This window comes from Amblyomma maculatum, chromosome 4, assembly GCF_055883805.1.
Source record: "Amblyomma maculatum isolate TAMU_Amacu chromosome 4, ASM5588380v1, whole genome shotgun sequence".
Classification (NCBI taxonomy): domain Eukaryota; kingdom Metazoa; phylum Arthropoda; class Arachnida; order Ixodida; family Ixodidae; genus Amblyomma; species Amblyomma maculatum.
In genome coordinates, this window is record NC_139347.1 from 99,156,111 (window position 1) to 99,176,439 (window position 20,329).

At 43.8% G+C, this 20,329-nt stretch overlaps 1 protein-coding gene and 1 long non-coding RNA gene across 5 annotated transcripts in view; one reads left to right on the top strand and one right to left on the bottom strand.

The window, feature by feature from the left end:
* The first annotated feature begins 2,864 nt into the window (after positions 1-2,864).
* Positions 2,865-14,412, top strand: LOC146191781 (uncharacterized). Its single transcript, XR_014706702.1, has 3 exons — positions 2,865-2,962; positions 13,481-13,515; positions 14,047-14,412. It is a non-coding gene; the product is annotated as an uncharacterized LOC146191781 (long non-coding RNA).
* The window catches only part of LOC146191782 (uncharacterized), a 254,626-nt gene continuing 243,340 nt past the window's right edge, over positions 9,044-20,329 (bottom strand). For all 4 annotated transcript variants that reach the window (XM_084602286.1, XM_084602283.1, XM_084602284.1 and 1 more), the window contains 8 exons: positions 18,981-19,091; positions 18,172-18,289; positions 17,667-17,783; positions 17,516-17,562; positions 13,466-13,652; positions 12,885-13,126; positions 12,462-12,592; positions 9,044-11,301 (listed from right to left, as the gene is read on the bottom strand). In XM_084602286.1, coding sequence (XP_084458412.1) covers positions 11,104-11,301; positions 12,462-12,592; positions 12,885-13,126; positions 13,466-13,652; positions 17,516-17,562; positions 17,667-17,783; positions 18,172-18,289; positions 18,981-19,091 — 1,151 coding nt within the window. In that variant the 3' untranslated portion in view covers positions 9,044-11,103. The remainder of the gene's footprint in view (positions 11,302-12,461; positions 12,593-12,884; positions 13,127-13,465; positions 13,653-17,515; positions 17,563-17,666; positions 17,784-18,171; positions 18,290-18,980; positions 19,092-20,329) is intronic.

Below are 20,329 nucleotides of genomic sequence, written 5' to 3' on the forward strand. Positions count from 1 at the left end.
GTAAATGGGTGGTACAGGAAAAACCCATTCTAAAGCCATGCTGAACTTGCGTAAAGAAGTCATGAGAGTCAAGGTGTTTCATGACTGCACTGTAAATTATATGTTCCAGTGTTTTACAACACACGCTAGTCAGAGAAATGGGTCGGTAATTAACAACAAACATTTTCGAACCGCTTTTATGCACTGGGACAACATTAGCATTTTTCCAGTCATTTGGCAAACATGCCGAGTTAAGCGATGTTTGGAACAAGGTGACTAAATAATGAGCAATTTCGTTCGCACATGATTTTAAAACAAAGGTAGGTACACCATCAGGGCTGCTGGCGGAGGCGGCCCTGATGTTATTAAGCAGTTTTAAAACACCATGGTAAGTAAAAACAATTTCAGGCATGGTTTCGGTAATTCACGAGTGTTCGGAAGTTCACCGATGTACGCTGGCGCAAAGACAGACTGAAAATAGGCATTAAACCGACAGGCTTTATCACCATTAGTACTAACAAGGTCACCATCGACGTCTAAGTTTGGGATTCCGACTGGTTCGCGTCCGTTGTGTTTCAGAAACGTCCACAATTCCTTGGGATTACTACGCAGTTTAGAACCCAGATTGTTAAAGAAGTTATCCTTATGAGCTTTAATTTCAGTTTTTAGTGTACTGCCAAGGGCCCGAATTGACTGCAATACAGCAGGGCAACGATTCTTTTTATACGATTGAAGAAGGCGATGTTTTTTCCTGACAAGCCGTCTGATTTGTCGAGTGATCCATGGTTTGTCGCGGCGCCGCTTACCAGAAAGAAGTTTTGTTGGGATGTACTTATCAATTAGGCTGCCCAATTTATTTTTGAATACCTCCCAGAGTGAAATGCAGTCTAAACTCTGACTTAGAGTAATAAAATTGGGAAGGAAGGAAGCAAGTTCGTTATTCATTGATGTATAATCGCCCCTGGTAAAAACAAAGACTTTCCTAGGGAGACCTTTTGGAATTAAATAAGGAAAATGCCTAACATTAGCAACAACACAACTGTGATCACTTATTCCTGGTATGATAACAGTGCCGCGCACTACCGATGGTCGGTTACAGAAGAGTAAATCTAACACTGAAGATGAGTGCTGAGTTTCCCGAGTAGGCTAAGTGGCGTACTGATATAGATCATTAGTAGTAATTAATTCACAAAAAGCCAAAGACAATGAAGATTGATTCGTACGAAGAGGTTTGTAGTCAACCCATTTGAAATCAGGCATATTGAAATCCCCGCCAAACAGAAAGTCATTTTTTAAGTCAAGCAAGAAATCAGTGACCTGAAAATGTCAGGGTTGGTAGCGGAAGGGGGACGGCAGACGGAACCAATAGTCAGGTCCCTTCCATTGCTTAGGCGTAGGTTACACCACACTGATTCGCAGCCAACTAGGGGCGCTGTTATTGCCGAAGAGCGAAAGCATTCCTCAACTAGCAGAAATACCCCTCCACCATGCAAGTGTCGGTCTCGACGATACACGTTATAACCAGTTGGGAAAACTTCCGGGCTCAGAACGGAATCATCCAGCCACGATTCAGTGCCAATTATAACATGAGGCTTAACGGAGGAAACATGGGCAGCAAATTCATCAGTTTTATTTTTTATACTCCTGCAATTCACGATGAGAATTGTCAATTCAAAATTTGATGATGCCGAAGGCGTAGAATGAAGATCAGGCCCATGCTGGTGAGCAGGCAGCTGCCTCCCTTTTTGCTATTCCCGAAGCTCAACAACTCGGTCATGTTCACAATCATAGACAAAGCACGTTTTATTTACGAAAAGCTTATCAAATCGCAACTTCAAAGGAAAAGCCTGATCACGAGCGTATTGTGAAAGCTTGAAACGTGCCTTTCTAACCGCAGGCGTGAAGTCTTCGCGCAAGGCGAACTCAGTATCCTTGAGCCTAAAACCACATGATAGGATATTGTCCTTGACCTTATAACTGCAAAATTTAACGACAATATGTCGGGTTTTGCCTTCAACAAAGCGACTTATTCGGTGAGCCCTTTCGATACTTTCAGAAGGAACATCTTGGAGAAGAAAAGAGGAAAAGAAAGCGCGCACATTTTTTCCAGATTCAGACCAACTCTCTGTTGCGGAATCTTTTAGACCTAGAATAAGCAGGTTATTTCTGCGGGACCTATTGGATACATCTTCAAAACAAGCCTTAAGATGCGCAATATCGCTGGATAAGGTGTCAACACAGGGTAATGCATTCGGAGTACGAGCATTTGCAGTCTGCCGTAAGGAATGCAAGTCGGTCTCTAGTGCAGAGACACTGCCCAGGAAGCCTTGCAAAGACGCACTTGTAGCGCTCTGCTGTTGTTTGAGCATGTGGAGTTCCTGAAGAAACTGCGTCTGACGTAGTTCTAGACGTTTCAATACTGCGTAAATCCCAGCAATAGCTTCGCTATCCGAACTAAACTGAGGAGCATCGTAATCGGGACCGGGGTTGCTCTCAACATCACCAGATAATAACAGTAAAATTTGACATAGGAGACCATGACCATACTTCCACATAGCAGCACACTTTTTCATACCACAAAGCAGGCCGTCGGGGCACGACACCGCAATAATACATCGATTGGAACTGCAATAGCATACAGCGGGAAACCGGTAACTAACCTGAGCAAGAAACAGCGGTGAGCGGATGGCGGCTGCGGTGTCGTGCCCCAGCTGGCTGGCTTGAAAGTGACGAATAAATAACCGCCCCTCGAAGATGGTGCTGCACGTGCATCCGTGTTGCCAGATCACCAGCGCAGTCGGAGCCAAACTGGGAGGCAGATGCAGAGGCGGGACGCAGCAACTTGCTATCGAAGCACCATCGGCAACAATTGAGCTGAGGTTGAAATGGACAGGCGCATGCTTGAATGCCTCATCCAGTGATGATGGATCCATGGGAGACCAAGAGAAGAGGGCGCAGGACAGCACCTGAGCAAGAAACAGCGGTGAGCGCATGGCGGCTGCGATGTCGTGCCCCTTGCTCTTATTTGCTCTTTCTCCTCCTCGTTGGCCAACACGTGCTTCTACTGCGTACCTGTCGGGTTTTCTATTTCGGGATCCAAGACTGCCTCAAGACAGGTTCATGTGACGGGCTTGAGTGACGGTGTACTATGACACCATGGGCATTCATCTTCATATTGAACAGGAAAAATCTTGCGTAATTTGTATTGGTGTGAATAAGTGCCGGTTTGTAATCTGCGCCAATCTACTGCCTTCTCTTGGATTAGCCTTTTTTGTGGGGCGGGGTAGCATTTTCGCTGGCCTCTGTAATGATCTAGTATATCTGAGTACGTGGGGATAACAGGGTCAAAGGTGCCCGTCGTGCAGAGTGTTGAGTGCGCTCGGTCGACGTACCCTAGCTCGAGCTAACTCATATGCTGCCTCGTTGCCCCTCATCCCTTCGTGTCCCGGAACCCATAATATACTGTGTCTAGTGTTCATTATATGTCTTGTCGTCGTTTGTAGAGTACGATTGGTGATTCTGACAATTCTATCCCTTGTGTAGTTTTGGCACGCATGTTTGGAGTCCGTCACTATTGTGGGGTTCTGTCCTGTTGCATCGCCATGCGCTATTGCCAGAGCGATTGCAGCTTCTTCAGCTGCCTCTATGCTTGGGTTGTTTATTGCTACGCTGCATATTTCTTTCCCTCCAGCATCACCACAGCGACAAATTTACGTTGGTGTCGGTACTTTGTTCCGTCCCTGTAGACTACGCTGGATTGTCGATAAATTCCCTGTTGAGTGCGCGAACTCTGGCTTGTCTTCTGTCATTGTGCATATTGGGGTCCATGATCCTGGGTATGGGTCGTACCCTTATCCTCTTTTTTTCTGTTTTCGTCCTTAATCGGTTCCTTATCTTTTTGTGTGGCCATGGGTATGCCTAATTTCTCTATTAGCTGTCTTCCCGTTCTTGTTTGGGTGAGTGTCCAGTTGAGCGCTACGTTACGCTTCTCGTAGCTCGTCGAAATTAATCAATACACCTATTGCCATTAACTTTTCGGTTAGTGTTGACATCGGAAGTCTTAGCGCTGTTTTGTAAGCTTTGCGTAGTATGGTGTCAATTTGTAGGACCTCTTGCTTGTTTAGTTCGTGGTAAGGTAGGCTGTACGTTACCCTGCTCGTGACGAGGCTAAGAGTCTAAGTGTATCCTGCTCTCTCATGCCCTTCTTTTTGCTGCTGACTCTTCGCACGATTGTGCCGACTTTTTTTATTCTTAAGCAAGCTTGCCATAAGGCATATTATAAAAACCCGTGTAAATTATTTTCCGTAAGAAACCGGAGAAGGTTCCTGCTCTTATTGTTGTCGGTGAGCCATTTGGAGAAGTCCTCTTCCCTTGTTGCGGTTAGTTCTGTCGTCTTGATCTGTTGTATTCTGAAGGGAGGCGATGGTTTTGCTACAACACCCTATGCTTTGAAGCCGCACTCCAAGCACACAGACTTACGTTATCTCTGGTATCGTCTGATTTCCAAGTTTCAGAGTGATTTGAGAGTCATAATTCCTTGTGCCTTTCTTGATTCGCATGTATTCTGATTTTTCTGCTGAGCACGACGGTCTTCAGGCCCTGGCGTATTGTTCAGTGAGGTCAATCGCCCTTTGAAGCCGCTCTTCTTGTTCTGCTAGGTATCCTGTGGTCGTCCATATTGTTATGTCGTCTGCGTAAATTGTGTAGCAGACGTTCTCTATCTTGTCTAGTTTTTATGTGAGTCCTATCATCGCTACATTGAATAGATAGTGGGAATATTACCGAGCCTTGAGGGGTTCCCCTTGTTTGGCGCCATGAAGCTCCCCTCTCTTACGTTTCCGATGTCTATCGTAGCCGTTCGGTCTGTCAAGAAGGCTTTCACATAGCGGAAGGCTCTGTTTCTGCCGTTTATATTTCTGAGACCTTCCATGGTGGCCGCATGCCCCAGGTTGTCGAAGGCTCCTTTTATATCGAGTGTCAGTACTATGCGTTCTCCACTTTTTGGTAGTTCACTTTGGTTCCTCCTTTGATTGTAAGAGCACGTCTTAAGTTCATGGATAGTCCTTCTGAGGCCAAACATGGAATTAGGGTAATATCCCTTGTTTTCCATGTAGTTTGTGATCTTTTCCTTGACCACTCTCTCGTATATCTTCCCCGAGGCAAGAGGTTAGGAAGATTGGTCTTAAGTTTTCAATTTTCTGTCTTTTGCCCTGCTTTGGTATCATAATTACCTCTGCGTGTTTCCATTCTGTCGGCACGTTCCTTGTTCCAAAATTTCGTTTAGGTATTTGGTGAGTTCGGCGATGGCCGTGTCTCCCATGTTTCTAATTGTAGCGTTGTTTATTCTGTCTTTTCCGGCCGCCGTATTTCTTTTGGCTTCCCCTATGGCTGCCCTTACCTCTTCTTTGGTGATTCCTATCCAGGCTCGGGGTGTTCTCCTGTATATTCCTGGTCTTGCTTTGGGAGCTTGGATGTGCAGTAGCATTTTTCCTTCAGTGCCTGTGTTAGTTGATGTTCCGTATCCGGGAACGAGTTGATTAGTTTATTCATGGATTTTCCGCTTTCAGTTTTGGTGTTTGTTGGATCTATCATTACTATTAGTATTTCCCAAGTTCGGGCCATGCCTAACCTTCCTCTACGTGTTTCTGTGAACTGTTGCTAGTTTTGCGTGGCGATGTTGTCTGCGCGCTCTGATGCTTTCTTGGTTAGTTCTGCGACCTTAAGTTTGAGTTTCTTGTTGTGTTTTTGCTTCCCGCATTTCCCAATAAGACTTCTTCGTACTTCCCATAGGTGAAAGCGGTAACTCTACTTCTGGGTTTTTTTCAGTGCGAGCGATTGTCTTCGTGTATTTTCCTCTGGCCTTCGTGAGCTCCATACACCATTCTTCAATGTTAGCTATCGGTTTTGTGCTTTCTTCGCTGTGGTCCCTAAAAGCGTCCCAATCCGTGATTTTGGCGCTTCCTAGGTACCTTTTCATTTCTCCTGTGGCTATTTTTTTTGCTGAGGATGAAATGATCACTCCCTAAGGTTTCCATTGCGTTTTCCCTCTGGATATTTTCTCATTGTTGTTTTAGAAGGCCAGGTCAGGTGTCGTGGCTCTGCAGACGCTGTTTGCTGTCCTCGTCGTAGTCATAGGGTCGTTAGCTAGCTCCATGTAGAATTTCTCTGCGCTTTCTGCTACGCATTTACATTTGGCATCAAGCTTTTGGTATCCCCAAATGGGGTAGGATCAGCAGTAGTTTTCGGCCTGTCATAATGCTTGCTTCTTTGAAAAGCGCTTCCATTCTGGATTTCCTTTGTTTTGGCGGGCTGTATGCGTTTATATGATAAACACACTATCCACGGGCTTTTTGGGCACGATTTCTAGTATCATGTGGGGTATGTCCGTTTCAGTTATGTTGCTTTTGCCGATTGTAGTAATCGATTTATGTACTAGAGTAACGGCCTTGCCGGAACCATCTCCGTCATACATCTCGTATGCGATTTAGTCCGGCCCTGTATTTTTGGATGGCAATAATGTCCGGTGGTTTTTTCCTGGTTATTTATTAGCTATATGAGCTGAGTTTGTTTTCCGTTATTCCTCTATAGTTCTAGTGCCAAATTTTTAGGCTTCCTTTCTTGTTTACCGTTTTGTTTTTGCCGTTAGACATTTTATCTCCTAGCTTCCTGTTCTTCGCAATGGATAGCCTATTGCTCATATGTTTCCGCATGTATTTGCTGTGCGCTTCCTTCATTGTGGTTGCAACTTTCCCTTTGATATAGTTATATTTTCCATCCATTTTGTCCAGGTTTTCACTGACTGTGATATGGTGTTTCATTAGTGCGATTTACGTTGCTCTCACCATCTCCTGATCTAGTTCTTGGATTTCTTCTAGTTTGTTTTGTGCCACTTTTATGGCTGCCACTTCAGCAGATTTTTCCTAAGTGGGTACGTTTCGAATTGTTCGTTATCCGAGGGGAAGGTGGGTTTCCTGGCGTGTTGTAAGTTTTTTAGTGCGTACATATATTGCGCTTTTTGGCTTTCGATGTCGGCTTTAAGATTCGTGTTTTGTTCTTCTAGCTCCTTGACTCTTCTATCGCCTTGAGCTAGCTTCTCTTCTAGTTTTGCTATCCTATTCTCGAGTTGCGCTGTCTCGTTAGAGTATGACGCAATGATTGCACAGTTATGTTCAATTGGCCAGCTCACCTTGTTCTCCGGTCCCAGCTGTGGCTTGATGGGATCTTGGTTCTTGTTCTCGGTCGGTAGTTTTGGGAACTTCGTCTTGTCGCTCCTGGAAATCGTTGTTTTCATTTCGCTTTGTGGACTTGGATCTTGACTTCATCGCCGATTTTGATCTGTATATCGTGCACTTGTCTTCCTTACTTGCTAGCGTTGTTTCTGAGCGGAGTAGTTTGTTTCTTGCGTTCTCTTTTTTGCTTTTCTCTGGGCCTACTCATGCGTGTAGTATCGTCCTCCTTGTCTCGATCTCTTTTTTTTTTTTCTTGCGAGGGCTTTCCTTTAGGTTGTCCCGTTTGCTACCTGGCTTTTTTCCCCCGCTTCTCGCAGTCCTTGTCTCCGGTAGCGTGGTCACCGCCGCAGAGTGCGATTTCTTTCTTCGCATTGATGGTTTTCTTGGGGCTCTCTGGCTCCACATGTTTTGCATACTTTTGCCCCTCGAGTGGGGCACACGTCAGTTCTGTGTCCTGATTGCATGCATATGTGGCACACCCATAGCATTGATACTCTGCCCTCTCAAAAATTACTTATTTGAGAAGACATTTGCCGTCGAAGAGGATCATTGCTGATGAGTATTTACCCAGAATCCTCGCCCCGACGATTTCAACTCCTTGCGTTCGGACTCTAATACCTCTCTCACACAGTCACTTTCGATCCTCATTCAGCTCGATCTGCATTTCTTTCTGCGTTTTCGTTCGATCTGCGTTTTTAATGAGCATTGAGAAATTTGCCTCATGTGCGCTACGAGGGTGTCGACGACCACTTTCCAGTTTGCTTGAAATCTCAAGACCAATTGAGGAAGCAGCTTGAAGTCAAGCAGGCTCGAGCTCGATTGCACTTGAAAGTTGCCGTGTGACAACCTCAATCTGCATTGAGTTGAATGCAGATCGAGTTCAATAAGGATCGAAACTGTCCGAGTGACAGGGGTATAAGTTCCGCTTGTAATTGTTTGGTCTTTAGGACCGGCTCGATTCCGTGAATGACTCCCCGGATCGCACCTTCCGACGCTACAGTGTACTGTTCACTTCATGGTTGACTCCTTTGACGGCGAGGTGAGTTATTTTTTTTTATGTCTCGCCGTCACTTCGGATGGCGTGCTCATGAAGATTATATAATGCCATAATAATGCCATTTGCTGCCTTCCTGCTTCAAAAGACATATCTGGCCAACCCGCCAGGTGGTCTCAATATCCTTACAATATCCCGTCAGCTCTCACACCGGCCAGCGGCAAACCACTGATGCACTGTCCCACTGCCCCCTTCCAGCTGAAATGGCCATCCCCTCCACCTTCGACGCATCCTCGCCGTCGCTTCATTCAGCGATATGCATTCAGTGGAGATCCTTCCTATTCTTGATTTCCTCTAACAACCAACAATTGTTTCTCCATCCCGTGTACTCACCGTCGCCATGCTTCCCAGTTTGCGATTTGGGACAATTTCCTTTGTCATCACGACTACAGCTCAAATGGCTGGCCACACTTAGCTGGGACGCCTGCTGACCTGACGTCTTGGTAACATCTGTTCACAAGCTAACGGCATCTAGCTTCTACACCAGGTTTGCTGTGTTTATAGAAACAACATGCGCATATAAATTGAGAACAAGCACTAATTGTCATTTCTGCCGGTAGAAACACTACGAAGCTTTTGTGAAGATTTTTATCACACGCTGTAAATTTCCGGTATCATTTGATCCTTATTTATCCACAAACTGTGCCACCAACCACCATATGACACGCCACAAGTAGGTAGGTAAATACCGCACTTCAGCCCACATTTTCTGCTACCTTAAATCTCTAATTACGCCAACCCATCCCGGTCCTCAAGAGCGATGGGACACACACACACAAAATGATTCGTATTGTGCGAAAAAAAAAAAAAGTTGACGAGTTTTTCGTATTTATTGACATTTGGTGAAAACCGCGCTTACAGGCCGTGTTCAGATGGCTCGCTATCCCGCTTCACGATTTAGGGAAGGGATAGCTGAAGAGAAGACGACGGTAAACGAACTGTTAGAGTAACATGCTACGTGTTAAAGCGAGGAATAAAATAGCTTATATAAATATCCTAGAACAGAATACGTACCTAGATTAAAAGTGACAGCACTCTAGCGCTCACTTACAATCTCACGCACATGCACACGCACATCCACACAGTCGAGCCTAGACATGAACTAAAGACACGCTCACAAGAAAAAAAAACAGTAAGGCATGGCAAAACACAGGTGAGAGGCAGCGGCTTTCCGCCGCCTGCAGTCTTTCCAGACTCCAAGGACACTACTCATTTTCGCACAGTCAAATTGAAAAAGCAGAGTAATAAAAACATCGAAAGCACGAACCGTTCGTGACTATTTACCTTGGATCGTAGCAAAGGCCATCTTTAAACTCCGATACCTTATCGGTAGTCGTAGTTTTCAGCTCCGTATTAAACATAGCGCATGTCTGGAAAAAAGTACAAGATGCCCAATAATGTCTATGAAGATAATCTCTATTTTTGAATTTCTATAAACTTGTTCATTTTCTCAGGGCTGGCTTATGGAGGTGTCTGCCCATCTAACTTCAACTTTCCGCTGGCCAACCAGTCGGGAGAACTTCTGCCACATTTACAGTTGAAAACCGAGCCTCAAATTAAAAGCTCTGGTTTGCAGCCACAGGCGGGAGGGTTAAATGAATGGGAAGGTATGGAAGGTGGCGGATGTGGGCGGGGTAAGAGTTCCTTCACCTTTGTGACCAGCCTATCACGGATGAGTCATCGACGAAGCTTCGAAGTCACTTGTTTCCGTGACCGAAGCTTTTAGTATAACACATTCTCACAAACCAGCCGAGCACGCACTGCATGCGGCTTGCTTGAGCACGGCAAAGGTCCCAACACTCAGATACAGTTCGCTTAGCATCCCTTTCTTTCTCGTGTACAAACATTCTCGTGCTCGCACACTACCCACACACAGAACGCTCAGAAAAGCAGCGGCAAGACGGATGGTTCACGAGACGGACTCGTTCCTATACGATAAAGGCATAAGCACTCACATACAGACTGACGCTGGTTTAAAAAAAAATGAACATGTAAACATTTGAAGTATAAAAAAAAAACACGGGCACACAAACTAGAAAAACATACGGCACACCCTCGTTCGAGAAAAGCAGTTCTTGCTCGGCTACTAGGCAAGAGCCCAAATCTAGGCCACGCGTGAATATAGCGCGTTCGCCATGCACAGTACATCGCTAGAGTACTGAGTACATACGTTTGCACATCGTGCTCGTTTACAAATGTGATCTATGCTCAACCGCGGCAAAACCGCACAGAGTCCGGAAAAGAATACATTGGCACCCAAGGAAGCAAAAATTAAAAAAAAAAAATGGAACGCACACAAAGAAGGCACGGGAAACAGAGACAGTCAACTACAAAGCAATGTACAGTACTGTTCGGTTTGCTCGTGTGTTTTTTTGTTGTTGTTGTCCTAGAAATTCGAGCGTCGTTAAAAGGAGACGCACGCACGTTGACTTCCACACTCACGCACACTCTTATATAACACACAATTGACGCGCATGTCCATCGCGCTAGCACTGTGGCACTCTCACGTTTTGTTGTTGGCTCCTGACCTCTGCTTGGCATCTGTGTCTTCATCTTCGCTCCTAGGTGTGTCGATGCAGTGTTCTATTTGAAGTTGTCACTCTGACTTGCAGTGGATTCTTTCCTTTTTTTTCTTTTTCCTACGTCCCGCAACGCTGGCACAAAAGGCACAATCAAAAGTGTCCACGCGTGCAGAGAGGAAAGAGGGGAAAAACACAGGGGAAGAATGAGTCCGATTTTGTTGTATCACAGTGTTCCTCTCGCAGGGGTTGGGGGGAGGGGGGAGAGCGGTAGCAACGCCGAAAGACGTCGTCTTCGTAGTTGCAATCTGCACGCTGGTCATTACTTGGCCAGACCATGGCCAACGACGCCCAGGACCCAGTGTAGCGAATGAACGACACTGGCACTGTGCACGGCGTGCAACGTGGAAGTGCCGCCATGATTCATGCACAGATGCTTGACCGATGACGACGAAATCCAGCCGCGCAGTTCCCACAGGCCATGATGATCAGTGCACATTAGAGCCGCATCCGCTACCAGCTGCAGGAACAAAGCAGGAAGGCAAGAATGAGAGTGCGAAGGTACCGGAAGAGTGAAAATTAGGATCACGCTTAAAAGACAACTCCGGAGATTTTTCGACATTCGCGTATTCTGACGAAAACTTTATACTGTAGGTTTTCCTCTCTGTCCTGACGCAATCTACCAAATTTAGGCGCCGTGCGATAACTAATTCGCGCGCAACTCGATTTCAAAATCTGCAGTTCTCGTGGCCTCAGTACAGACGATTTCTGCCATTGACATTGCGTTTGTGACGTCACAAACATTATACAGCGTTACTACCCACTCTCCACGTGATAATAAAATTTTGCGGCATGTATCAGGCTACCTCAGGTATTCTATGTACTGCGTCGTGATTTCCAGACTATTTTCTTATGAGTTTTTTTCAATACTGATAAAACGTCACCATTTCGTTAAAATAACGTCGTTTCTGGCCATGAAATAGGTTTCGGTGTCGATTTACAGTTCTTTGATTTTAAAAATAGTTCTTGAAATTTCTGACAACGATTTGTGTTTATTTATTTGTTTGTTTGTTTGTTTGTTTGTTTGTTTGTTTGTTTGTTTGTTTGTTTGTTTGTTTGTTTGTTTGTTTGTTTGTTTGTTTGTTTGTTTGTTTGTTTGTTTGTTTGTTTGTTTGTTTGTTTGTATGTTTGCTTGTTTGTTTGTTTGTTTGTCGGAATCAGGACACGTTCAGGAATGTTGTGCAATCAGAAGCTCAAAATGAGGCAACTCGGGCGTTTCTTCAACCTCTCGGGATTTTGCTGAAACTTTCACGGCAAGTCTTCCCGAGTTTTCTGATGATTTGTACTAAATTTCGCAGTGCTACAATGTTTTATTGACACGTAAATGAATTTTAGAAATTCCCAACACGTAGCTTCAATTAAGTGATTGTACGAGCAACCTTGGGAGCCTGACGTAACAGGCTGCACGACCGTTTCTATTCGCTCTTCGTTTGCTGCAAGACAAAATATTGAGCTTGCGTTCGGTCCAGACAATTTGTGACCTCAACTGTCACTTATAATTGCCAGTTTTTTGCCAATATATTTTTAGTCGCCAAGAGGCGTTTTCCGCTAAGAAGTAAACTTTCGTTCTGCGCCAAGCCGGTACTGTTTCAACAAAATATAGGGTACGCAATGACGTACCTGGCATAGCGGTGGCTTGCTCTCCCAGCTTCGCACACACAGTGTATCTTTGCTGTTACTGGTACCGTTACTATGGCAGTCCACAGTTTCCACCACATGAAGAGAGGCAAGGCTCAGCTGGTCTGCGTGACCTGCAAACAAAAAATTGTTGATGTGGTTAAAGACAGAAATTGGATTCAATATAAAGAAAATGATGGCAATTAATGGCGGAACACAAATATGACTATCACTTAGTTTTCCAGCAGTGAGGACCAAGCATCAGATCAAGCTTTCTATAAAGCAGTTTTGATAGATGCCAGGAACGTAGCACAACTAGCTCGCATTACGTTTTTTATTATAGGCTTCACATTGTAAGTTTCAGCACACATGATAGAAGTTTTGTGCTAGAAATGACATTCTTAGTAACGGGATGCACGAACTAACCTTCATTAGTAGTGGTGAGTCCAGCGATAATGCAGTTGTGCTTCGGCTCCGCTTCTTTTCCGGGTAGGCAAATGGGCTTGACCATGTCAGAGGCCTCAGTGTTGTTTTGAAGCCGAACGAGTGCTATATCCGCCTCATGAGAGGTGTTTTGTTCCTGGTTGAGAAGAATGTCACTAACAAAGTAGTCCAGCTTCGAAGACTTGTCCATGTTATGAAACTTGAAGGTCCAGGAGCCAGCGTCGCTGCAAGGTGCAGATCACAGAGCAAAAAAAAAAAAAAAAAAAAAGTCTCGTATCATATGTTGTTGTAACCGTCTACATTCTGCGTTTTTATCGGCAAAATGTGACAAACAAACCGGCAGTTTGTATTAAGGGTTGCGCTGAAAGCTCATTTAGATTTACTGCAACGACACGGCCTGTATATGAGTCGCTACACTTGATTATTAGTATTAAATCACCATCAAGATCATAGTTCAGCCTAGACAATTCATCCATTATTGAGATTTCTAAATATATATCTAGAAATTCTCATTAGCCTTCAAGCAGACAGAGTGAAGTTAGAGTGAATGTATGCATATTCACCTCTTATCTACGCAGGATGCCGAAGTCAGGAGCCAACGGTTAGAAATGAGGTGAGCAGCACAGCGCCTATCCCCATATGACAAGACACCGATTGATGGCCAGTGTCCGGAATGGCCAGTTTCCATCAGAGCGGACTTGGATGAATGAGTGGAAGGTACCTCTAGTGTCGCGTTCCAGCGCCCGCACTCTGAAACATACAAATAACACTGATGACTACAAAGGCTAAGGGGCCACTACTCCCCAGTAGAATCAAAATCTCATGAAATTCACTGTCCCGCAACCGAGAATTATTCACACTACCAGGACTAAAAAGCTGGATGAACTTAGATTTAATCGTGCGGACTACGCTCTAGCTTTATTAAGAAAGTTTCGTTGAAGACAGCAGTTAAATTAACAACACACACACTACGCCAGCACCGATATGTTGTTCACGGGTAAGCCGCCAGGATTCCGCTCAACCGAACGTCAAGCTTCTCCGCCTAACACCCCCTTCGCCAGCTCTGGTGCTGCACCGCACAACGGCTGCGCATTGCCAGGAAGCATCAGCGGTTAACTTGTTTCCAACACGCCTGAAATTCCAGGGCCCCCGATGCTGGTCTCCTGGCGGCGAGCGGCCTTCGCATCGCGGCAGATTTGAAGCGAGCGATCAGCGCCCTCCCTGATTGGACCTCTCAGACAGCCGTCACGTGCTGCCTCCGAATGGACAAATTGAATGCCAACGGCTTTTCCAGGTTATATAAGCGAGCGCACCGCCTCTAGAGACCACGCACGATGCAAGCAAAGACCCGAGACCTTCACCAGCGTTCGCTGAGTGCCATGCCGCTCGCAAGGAGGGGACGCGTCGTAGTCCCCCCGGTCATCGCTTTGCGACTACAGTTGTTGCTAGCTTGTAGTCCTTGGCCCCCGTGCCGGTTTGCTGTACATAATGTCCTGTACATCGTGTATAAAGACGCCTTTATTCATATCTTCGACGCTGACTCGGTTTCATCGCTACCACCAAGGAAGCAGGCAGTTCTCGATCACGAAACGGGTGACGTGAGCTACTGGCCATACTCCTACGGCACAACACCGAGCATACTGAACCTTCATCCCACCGCCAGAGGTGTCACATCAGTCTCACGGACTAATATGACATGTGTCATATCAGCACGGAGATCTGTTGCTGTATAATCATCTATAACTAGATTCACATGTGTGTACCTTTACTTGCTCCAAGGAGTAATAAAACAAAACAAACTGACCTTAAAATTTAGTCATGTTGTAATGTGAAAAAATGGTAAATGGAATTGCGTAAACCAGGCAGCAGCCTTATTATTTAAATAGCCAGCGAGAGCCATCGCCTGGGCGTAGTCAGATAATTCGCGTTGACGTTTCCTACGCTATCGCGATGGCGTGACCTTCCTAACAAGAAATTCATCCTATATGGTGGGGTCGAAAGTTGAAGGTGCTGTTTCAATGCGTTGTCGCCGACGCCGTTATCGCTGCCGCGAGATTTTCGCCACTTGCCGCAATTTGGTCTTGCTGCGCCACCGGTTGGCTTCTCGCTCAGCGACGAAAATAATTTGATCTCTTTTACGCCGACGTCATGCCTCTCAGGTGCGACAAACATACTCCACATCACCTGTAGCCACCCTGCAGCACATCGGCGCGGCAGCCGCGGCGCTATTCACGTGAGTTGGATTTTCCTTGTATCTTGTCATCCCGGCGGCTCGGAAGATATACGTGAGCGATAGCACCCTCCGTGAGCGTAGATAACGAGGGGTGGCAGCAATAATGATGAAGGAGGGCGTTTATGGTCTTGTATTTCTCTTTCCATCTCTCTGCCAGTAACAGCATCTCTCCATTGATTGCCCCTAATTCTACCCCCTTTCCCTTATAGCTGCCCATTGCGATTCTCTTTTCATGCAGCTTCGATCGGTGGTGTTGGACGGACTTCAACCACGCGATTGCTCACAGATGCTCCACATAAGGGCTCATGTCGTTATACGGATTACATGGAGCCAGTGATCCCATAGCAAGCAACCCTGCTTAATCTTCTGCTCGGTGATTTAGTGAGTTTGTCCCCTCTCATTATCCGGTTAATGTTATAATAATAAATAGCAAGGCAAGTAATTTATTAAGACAATCTTTAGCAATTAATCAGGATCCCATATAGCACGGAAGGAATTTGATATAATGTAGAATATAATTTCAGTTCACTCAGGATGGATTTGTTTTGCTGATTGTTTTGAATCGGGACGGAACAACATACAGCTCAATATAACGAACATGAATATTGTGTATTATTAGATATATAAAACTGCTCTTATATATATTTAACAAATGCATCTGATTCTTGCATCTCAGCGGGCTCTGTTGCCCGCTGAGATGGGATGGCTTTGCCTCACAATACAATTGAGTGGTGGTGAAGCAGTAAGCATTCGAGCCACGGTTCACGATTTAACTCGCACTTGCCAATAGAGCCACGGGAGCTATAGTGGTATAGGAATACATAGAAATATATAGGAATACATAGGAATGTATTCCTATATAGGAATACATAAAGCCTTTCAAAGCACTATGCCCTGCAAAGCGAAATAATAGCTCCCGCTCGCAATTTCCTCTCTGAAAAACTGTCCCCAATATTCGCATGAGGCAAATTGCTAACACAACTGCGAACTTTCAACGTTGCAAGCCTAGAAGAAAAAAAAAAATAGTTTTCTTCATCACAACAAATCTGCTACGTTCGGATACAACTTCAGCCTGCAGCAACCGCCACATACAATATTTCTGTGTCAGAAAGTAGTGCGCTGTAACTGCTTTCCTAATTGTCTCAAGAAAATCCTGACCGTCGAACCAAGTTATCTGCACAATCATTTAAATGTCCCTGACTTGTTCGCTACAATCAAATATCAAAACATATTTTGGTTACGGTTCAGCGAAGTGATACACACGCCGATTACTATTGCTCATAGTTATAAACTGCTGTTTTATAAGTTTTATTCTACTACAAGCACGCCTAGTTAAAAACCTTTAAATAGAGGGTGATATATGTTTTGGCGGCATAATGGAGTTACCCTGATAAAATCAGGGCAGTCAGGCGCGCCGTCCTGCAGCAGAAATGTTCGGCCGAACGACACAGTTGTACAAATAGCCTGCTCCGCTTAGCTTGCCTTCATTGCCACAGAACACTGTGTCCGAGTATATAGCAAAGCTTTATTGATTCATTATTGGCCTAGGGAAGTAATCTGATCAAATGTTTGCCCACTGTTGGATGAAAATTTACATATAACTGACATAAAAAATTATCATGCGCCTGTTACTGGGACGCTTTCGCGGCAGTTCGGGCAATTCCATTCATCTGTTCAAACGGAAGATGTGATTTCCAGCCTGTTCGCTTGACAGTCCAAAGTTAACATTATAACCAAATTTTTGAAGTTTTTACTGGCAACAGAACTACCCTAAAACAAGTAAAGATTCAACTATGACCATTTCAGCATTATTCACTGATAAATAAAATGACTATTCTGTCAAAAAGTTCAGATAAATCTAACTTGTCACCACACACGAAGACCAAGTTATATTACCAAGAAAAGCTGCTTTTCATCCGCATAAGGAAATAATCGCTGAAAGCAATCGGAAACCGAGTTTTGAAATCAACACCTGAGACTGCCTAATTTTCAAAAAGTAAAACTCGAGAAGTGCAACCACTGTAATGCAGCACATGTAAAGTATCCAAGTATCCAGCTAGCCAAGGTTACCATGACTAAACTTTCAGTCCCATATGAATGCAGCCAAGGCACCCCAACTTCCTCCCCCTCTCCCCCCTCCTCCATCCCCCTAAAAAAAAGTTTGATTACGCAACACCTCCAGAGTGTGGCAATGAAAGGAATATTATTGTTGAGATCGCATGCAGGAAAATTATCCACGTTCTCCTATTTTCTTAAACACTGATCTTGTGGTTCATTAGAAAGTTCGAATTCTTCCCTGCCATGTGACTATTTTGCAGCCCTATTTTTATTTTTATTGTTTTAAGAAGAAAGTCACTGCTTCTTCACAGCTGTTACTTACGGTAATGATGGCACTTCATGGTCACCTTTGTGTTGCATGTGTCATTGCTGTGGAGAAAGAAATCCAATAACGTAATTCCCACATTAGAGTGAATATATGAAAACAGTCTATGGAGTGAATATATGAAAGCAGTCTATGAAAACTCCCATACCTGATCGTTAGTGCTTTCAGTATGCTTCCCATTGACATCTTGTCTGATGTGTTACTGTGGCGAAGGGATGTTGCGTGTGGTGATTCCAAAGCGATGATACTTGTCTCTGAAGCTTTTCTGAAAAGAAATTAGGAATTCAGCACATCATTATTACCTCCTAAACATGAATATAATATGACACAATATATTGTTGGATACTGAAGTCTGTTTTAAAATTTAATTACTTTTGCTGCGATGCAAAGAATGATTGATTAGTACTTCAAAAAGGGGTTCCAAAAGCTCACAATTAAACCATTCCTTAAACATTCGAGGAAAATAGGCATAGAAACAAATATGAATTTCAAGATTGAGTCTGAAATGATAGACTTGATATGACTACAAAATAAACTTTGATATTGTTTTTGTGACAGTGTTAAACTTTGAAAGAACTAATTCAATGTAATGAGCTCCACTAGACAAACAATTTCAATCTTTTCAAAATTTAGGATTTATTCAAGGGACGTACTCGAATCCCATTTCTCGACAGGCGCTATCACTGAGCGTGTCATCCCAGGTGTCACCACAGGCTGGCATCCAGGAACCTCCTTTCTTCCTTCCTTGAACGACTGTGTCTTTGAGTTGGACTGCAAAGAAATTAGAACATTGTTGCAACTTGTTTTTATGAAGTATCTTGACAATCCAACCAAACTGCAATCTGCTATTATTCATCATCATTTCTTTTCCCTAGGAGCATTGAAGCTTGAAACTTAATTTACAAGTGGCCAATCCTTTTAGCTCGGTTTATCAGATGGCACTGAAGCAGAACTTTCGTAGAACCTCCCATATTCCATCCATCTTGGTTTCAAAGCAACATGTCAACTGAATCATTTTTCTACCAACTTACTGAGGGTTACTAAAAACTCAGAGGACAGTTTTCCGAGCGACACTATAATAGCTGCCATTAGCAATTTAGCTCATTCCCTCTTCGACTTTATTGCCGTAACATCAACTTATGCACTGCCCATCAGTTCATATGCAAAGCTACCGGGATTCACATCTTTTCAGGTCTTAGGGCTGAATGAATGCCAATATTTGAATAGAAAACACTGTGCACATTAAGAGTAATATGGAAACATCTGCAGCCTTAACACTGTATATAAAAAAAGATAAGCTATTTGAAAACAATACTTTTTCATCTTGGCAGTTTTTGAGCAAAATAAGGCAATTGCAGCAGCACTTATGAACCAAACACAAAAGTATTGGCTGATGAGGGTTGAGGGGAAGTTTTTCTTGGCACATATATATTGTAAGCAAACCATTCCAAAAATAACTTACCGCAGTTTATTTCATCACTCGCATCTTTGCAGTCGTAGTTTCCATCACAAACGCTGCTTTGATCAATGCAAACTTTGTCGGAATAGCAGGTAAAGGCCAGACAGTTCGAACCTGTGAGGTAAAATGCAAATTAGTGACTAATAATTTCTATATAACCATTGAGACCTAACCCTGAAATTCGCATCTTGGTGTCTTTAAATACCGTCCCATACTGGGTGCTTTCTTTTTTTACTCTTTACAACTTTGAACCCTGCGAGAGATGCATCAGTGCCGCTTGTGCAGGTGGATTATATAGCAAGGCGCACATTATGTATGTGATAGGGCTCAGTGGTGAAATGATTAATTAAATAATATTAACTAATCAGCTTCTTGAAATATCAGCGTAATGAGTCATTACTTTTGATTGCAATGGCGAACATTACCTAAAGAAATTGAAGAATGTGAACATGGCAGCTAAGTCCAGTTTATGACTTTTTTTCTTTTTTTGCCTGCAATGTCTTACGTCATATTAAACGTCGGAAATACCCTTTAGCTCGTAAAGTTGGCTTCTCGCAATGCACATTGTGAAAATGGCGTCGCTCGGCGTAGTATTGTCACGGAAATCACGTTAAATGCTTCTGCGACATAAAATAGACGGCTTCCACATGTGCTGTATTAGAAATGCGAGCGACGCCATATTAAAAGCGGCATTGCGGGAAGCCAACTTTACGAGGGGAACAAACTGATTTGTAGAGCTGTGTGCGAATATTGAAATTTCCGAACACGAATCGAATACGAATATGGGCAAAAGGTGCCTTCGAATTTCGATTCGAATATCGAATATCTGATCAGTGAAAAAAAAAAAAAAAAACAGAAGTAAAAACTGCAAACACTTTTCCTCTTATTTATTTCAGAATTCCCATGATATTCGCCAAAAAAAAAATAAACTGGATTTTCAGAGAAGTGCCTATCATACTGAAAAATCTGATATAAGGGATATACACGATTCCGTATAGTACCGTTTTTTTTTTTTTTTGTTTTGTTTTTTTTTTTTTTTGTACAGAAAAGGCCAGCATGAAACCAGGTGTAGCTGCTAAATCACTGCTGAATACAGTAAACTCGTTAATTAGGCCTTGAAGGGACCAGAAATAAATGTCAGAATTAACTGAAAGCTCGAATTACCGAATGCGCCTAAAAAACTGGCAAAAATATGTGTGCATAATAGTATTTTCGTCTGATAAACACATGTACTGTGGATGTCTGCATTTGAGGTCAAACCGAAAAAAGAACGACTAATTTTTCCAGTTGCGTCAAGTGTTTCGATTTGTACAGACTGTCGGGAAACCACTCTTCTCTTCCCAAAACGGCCC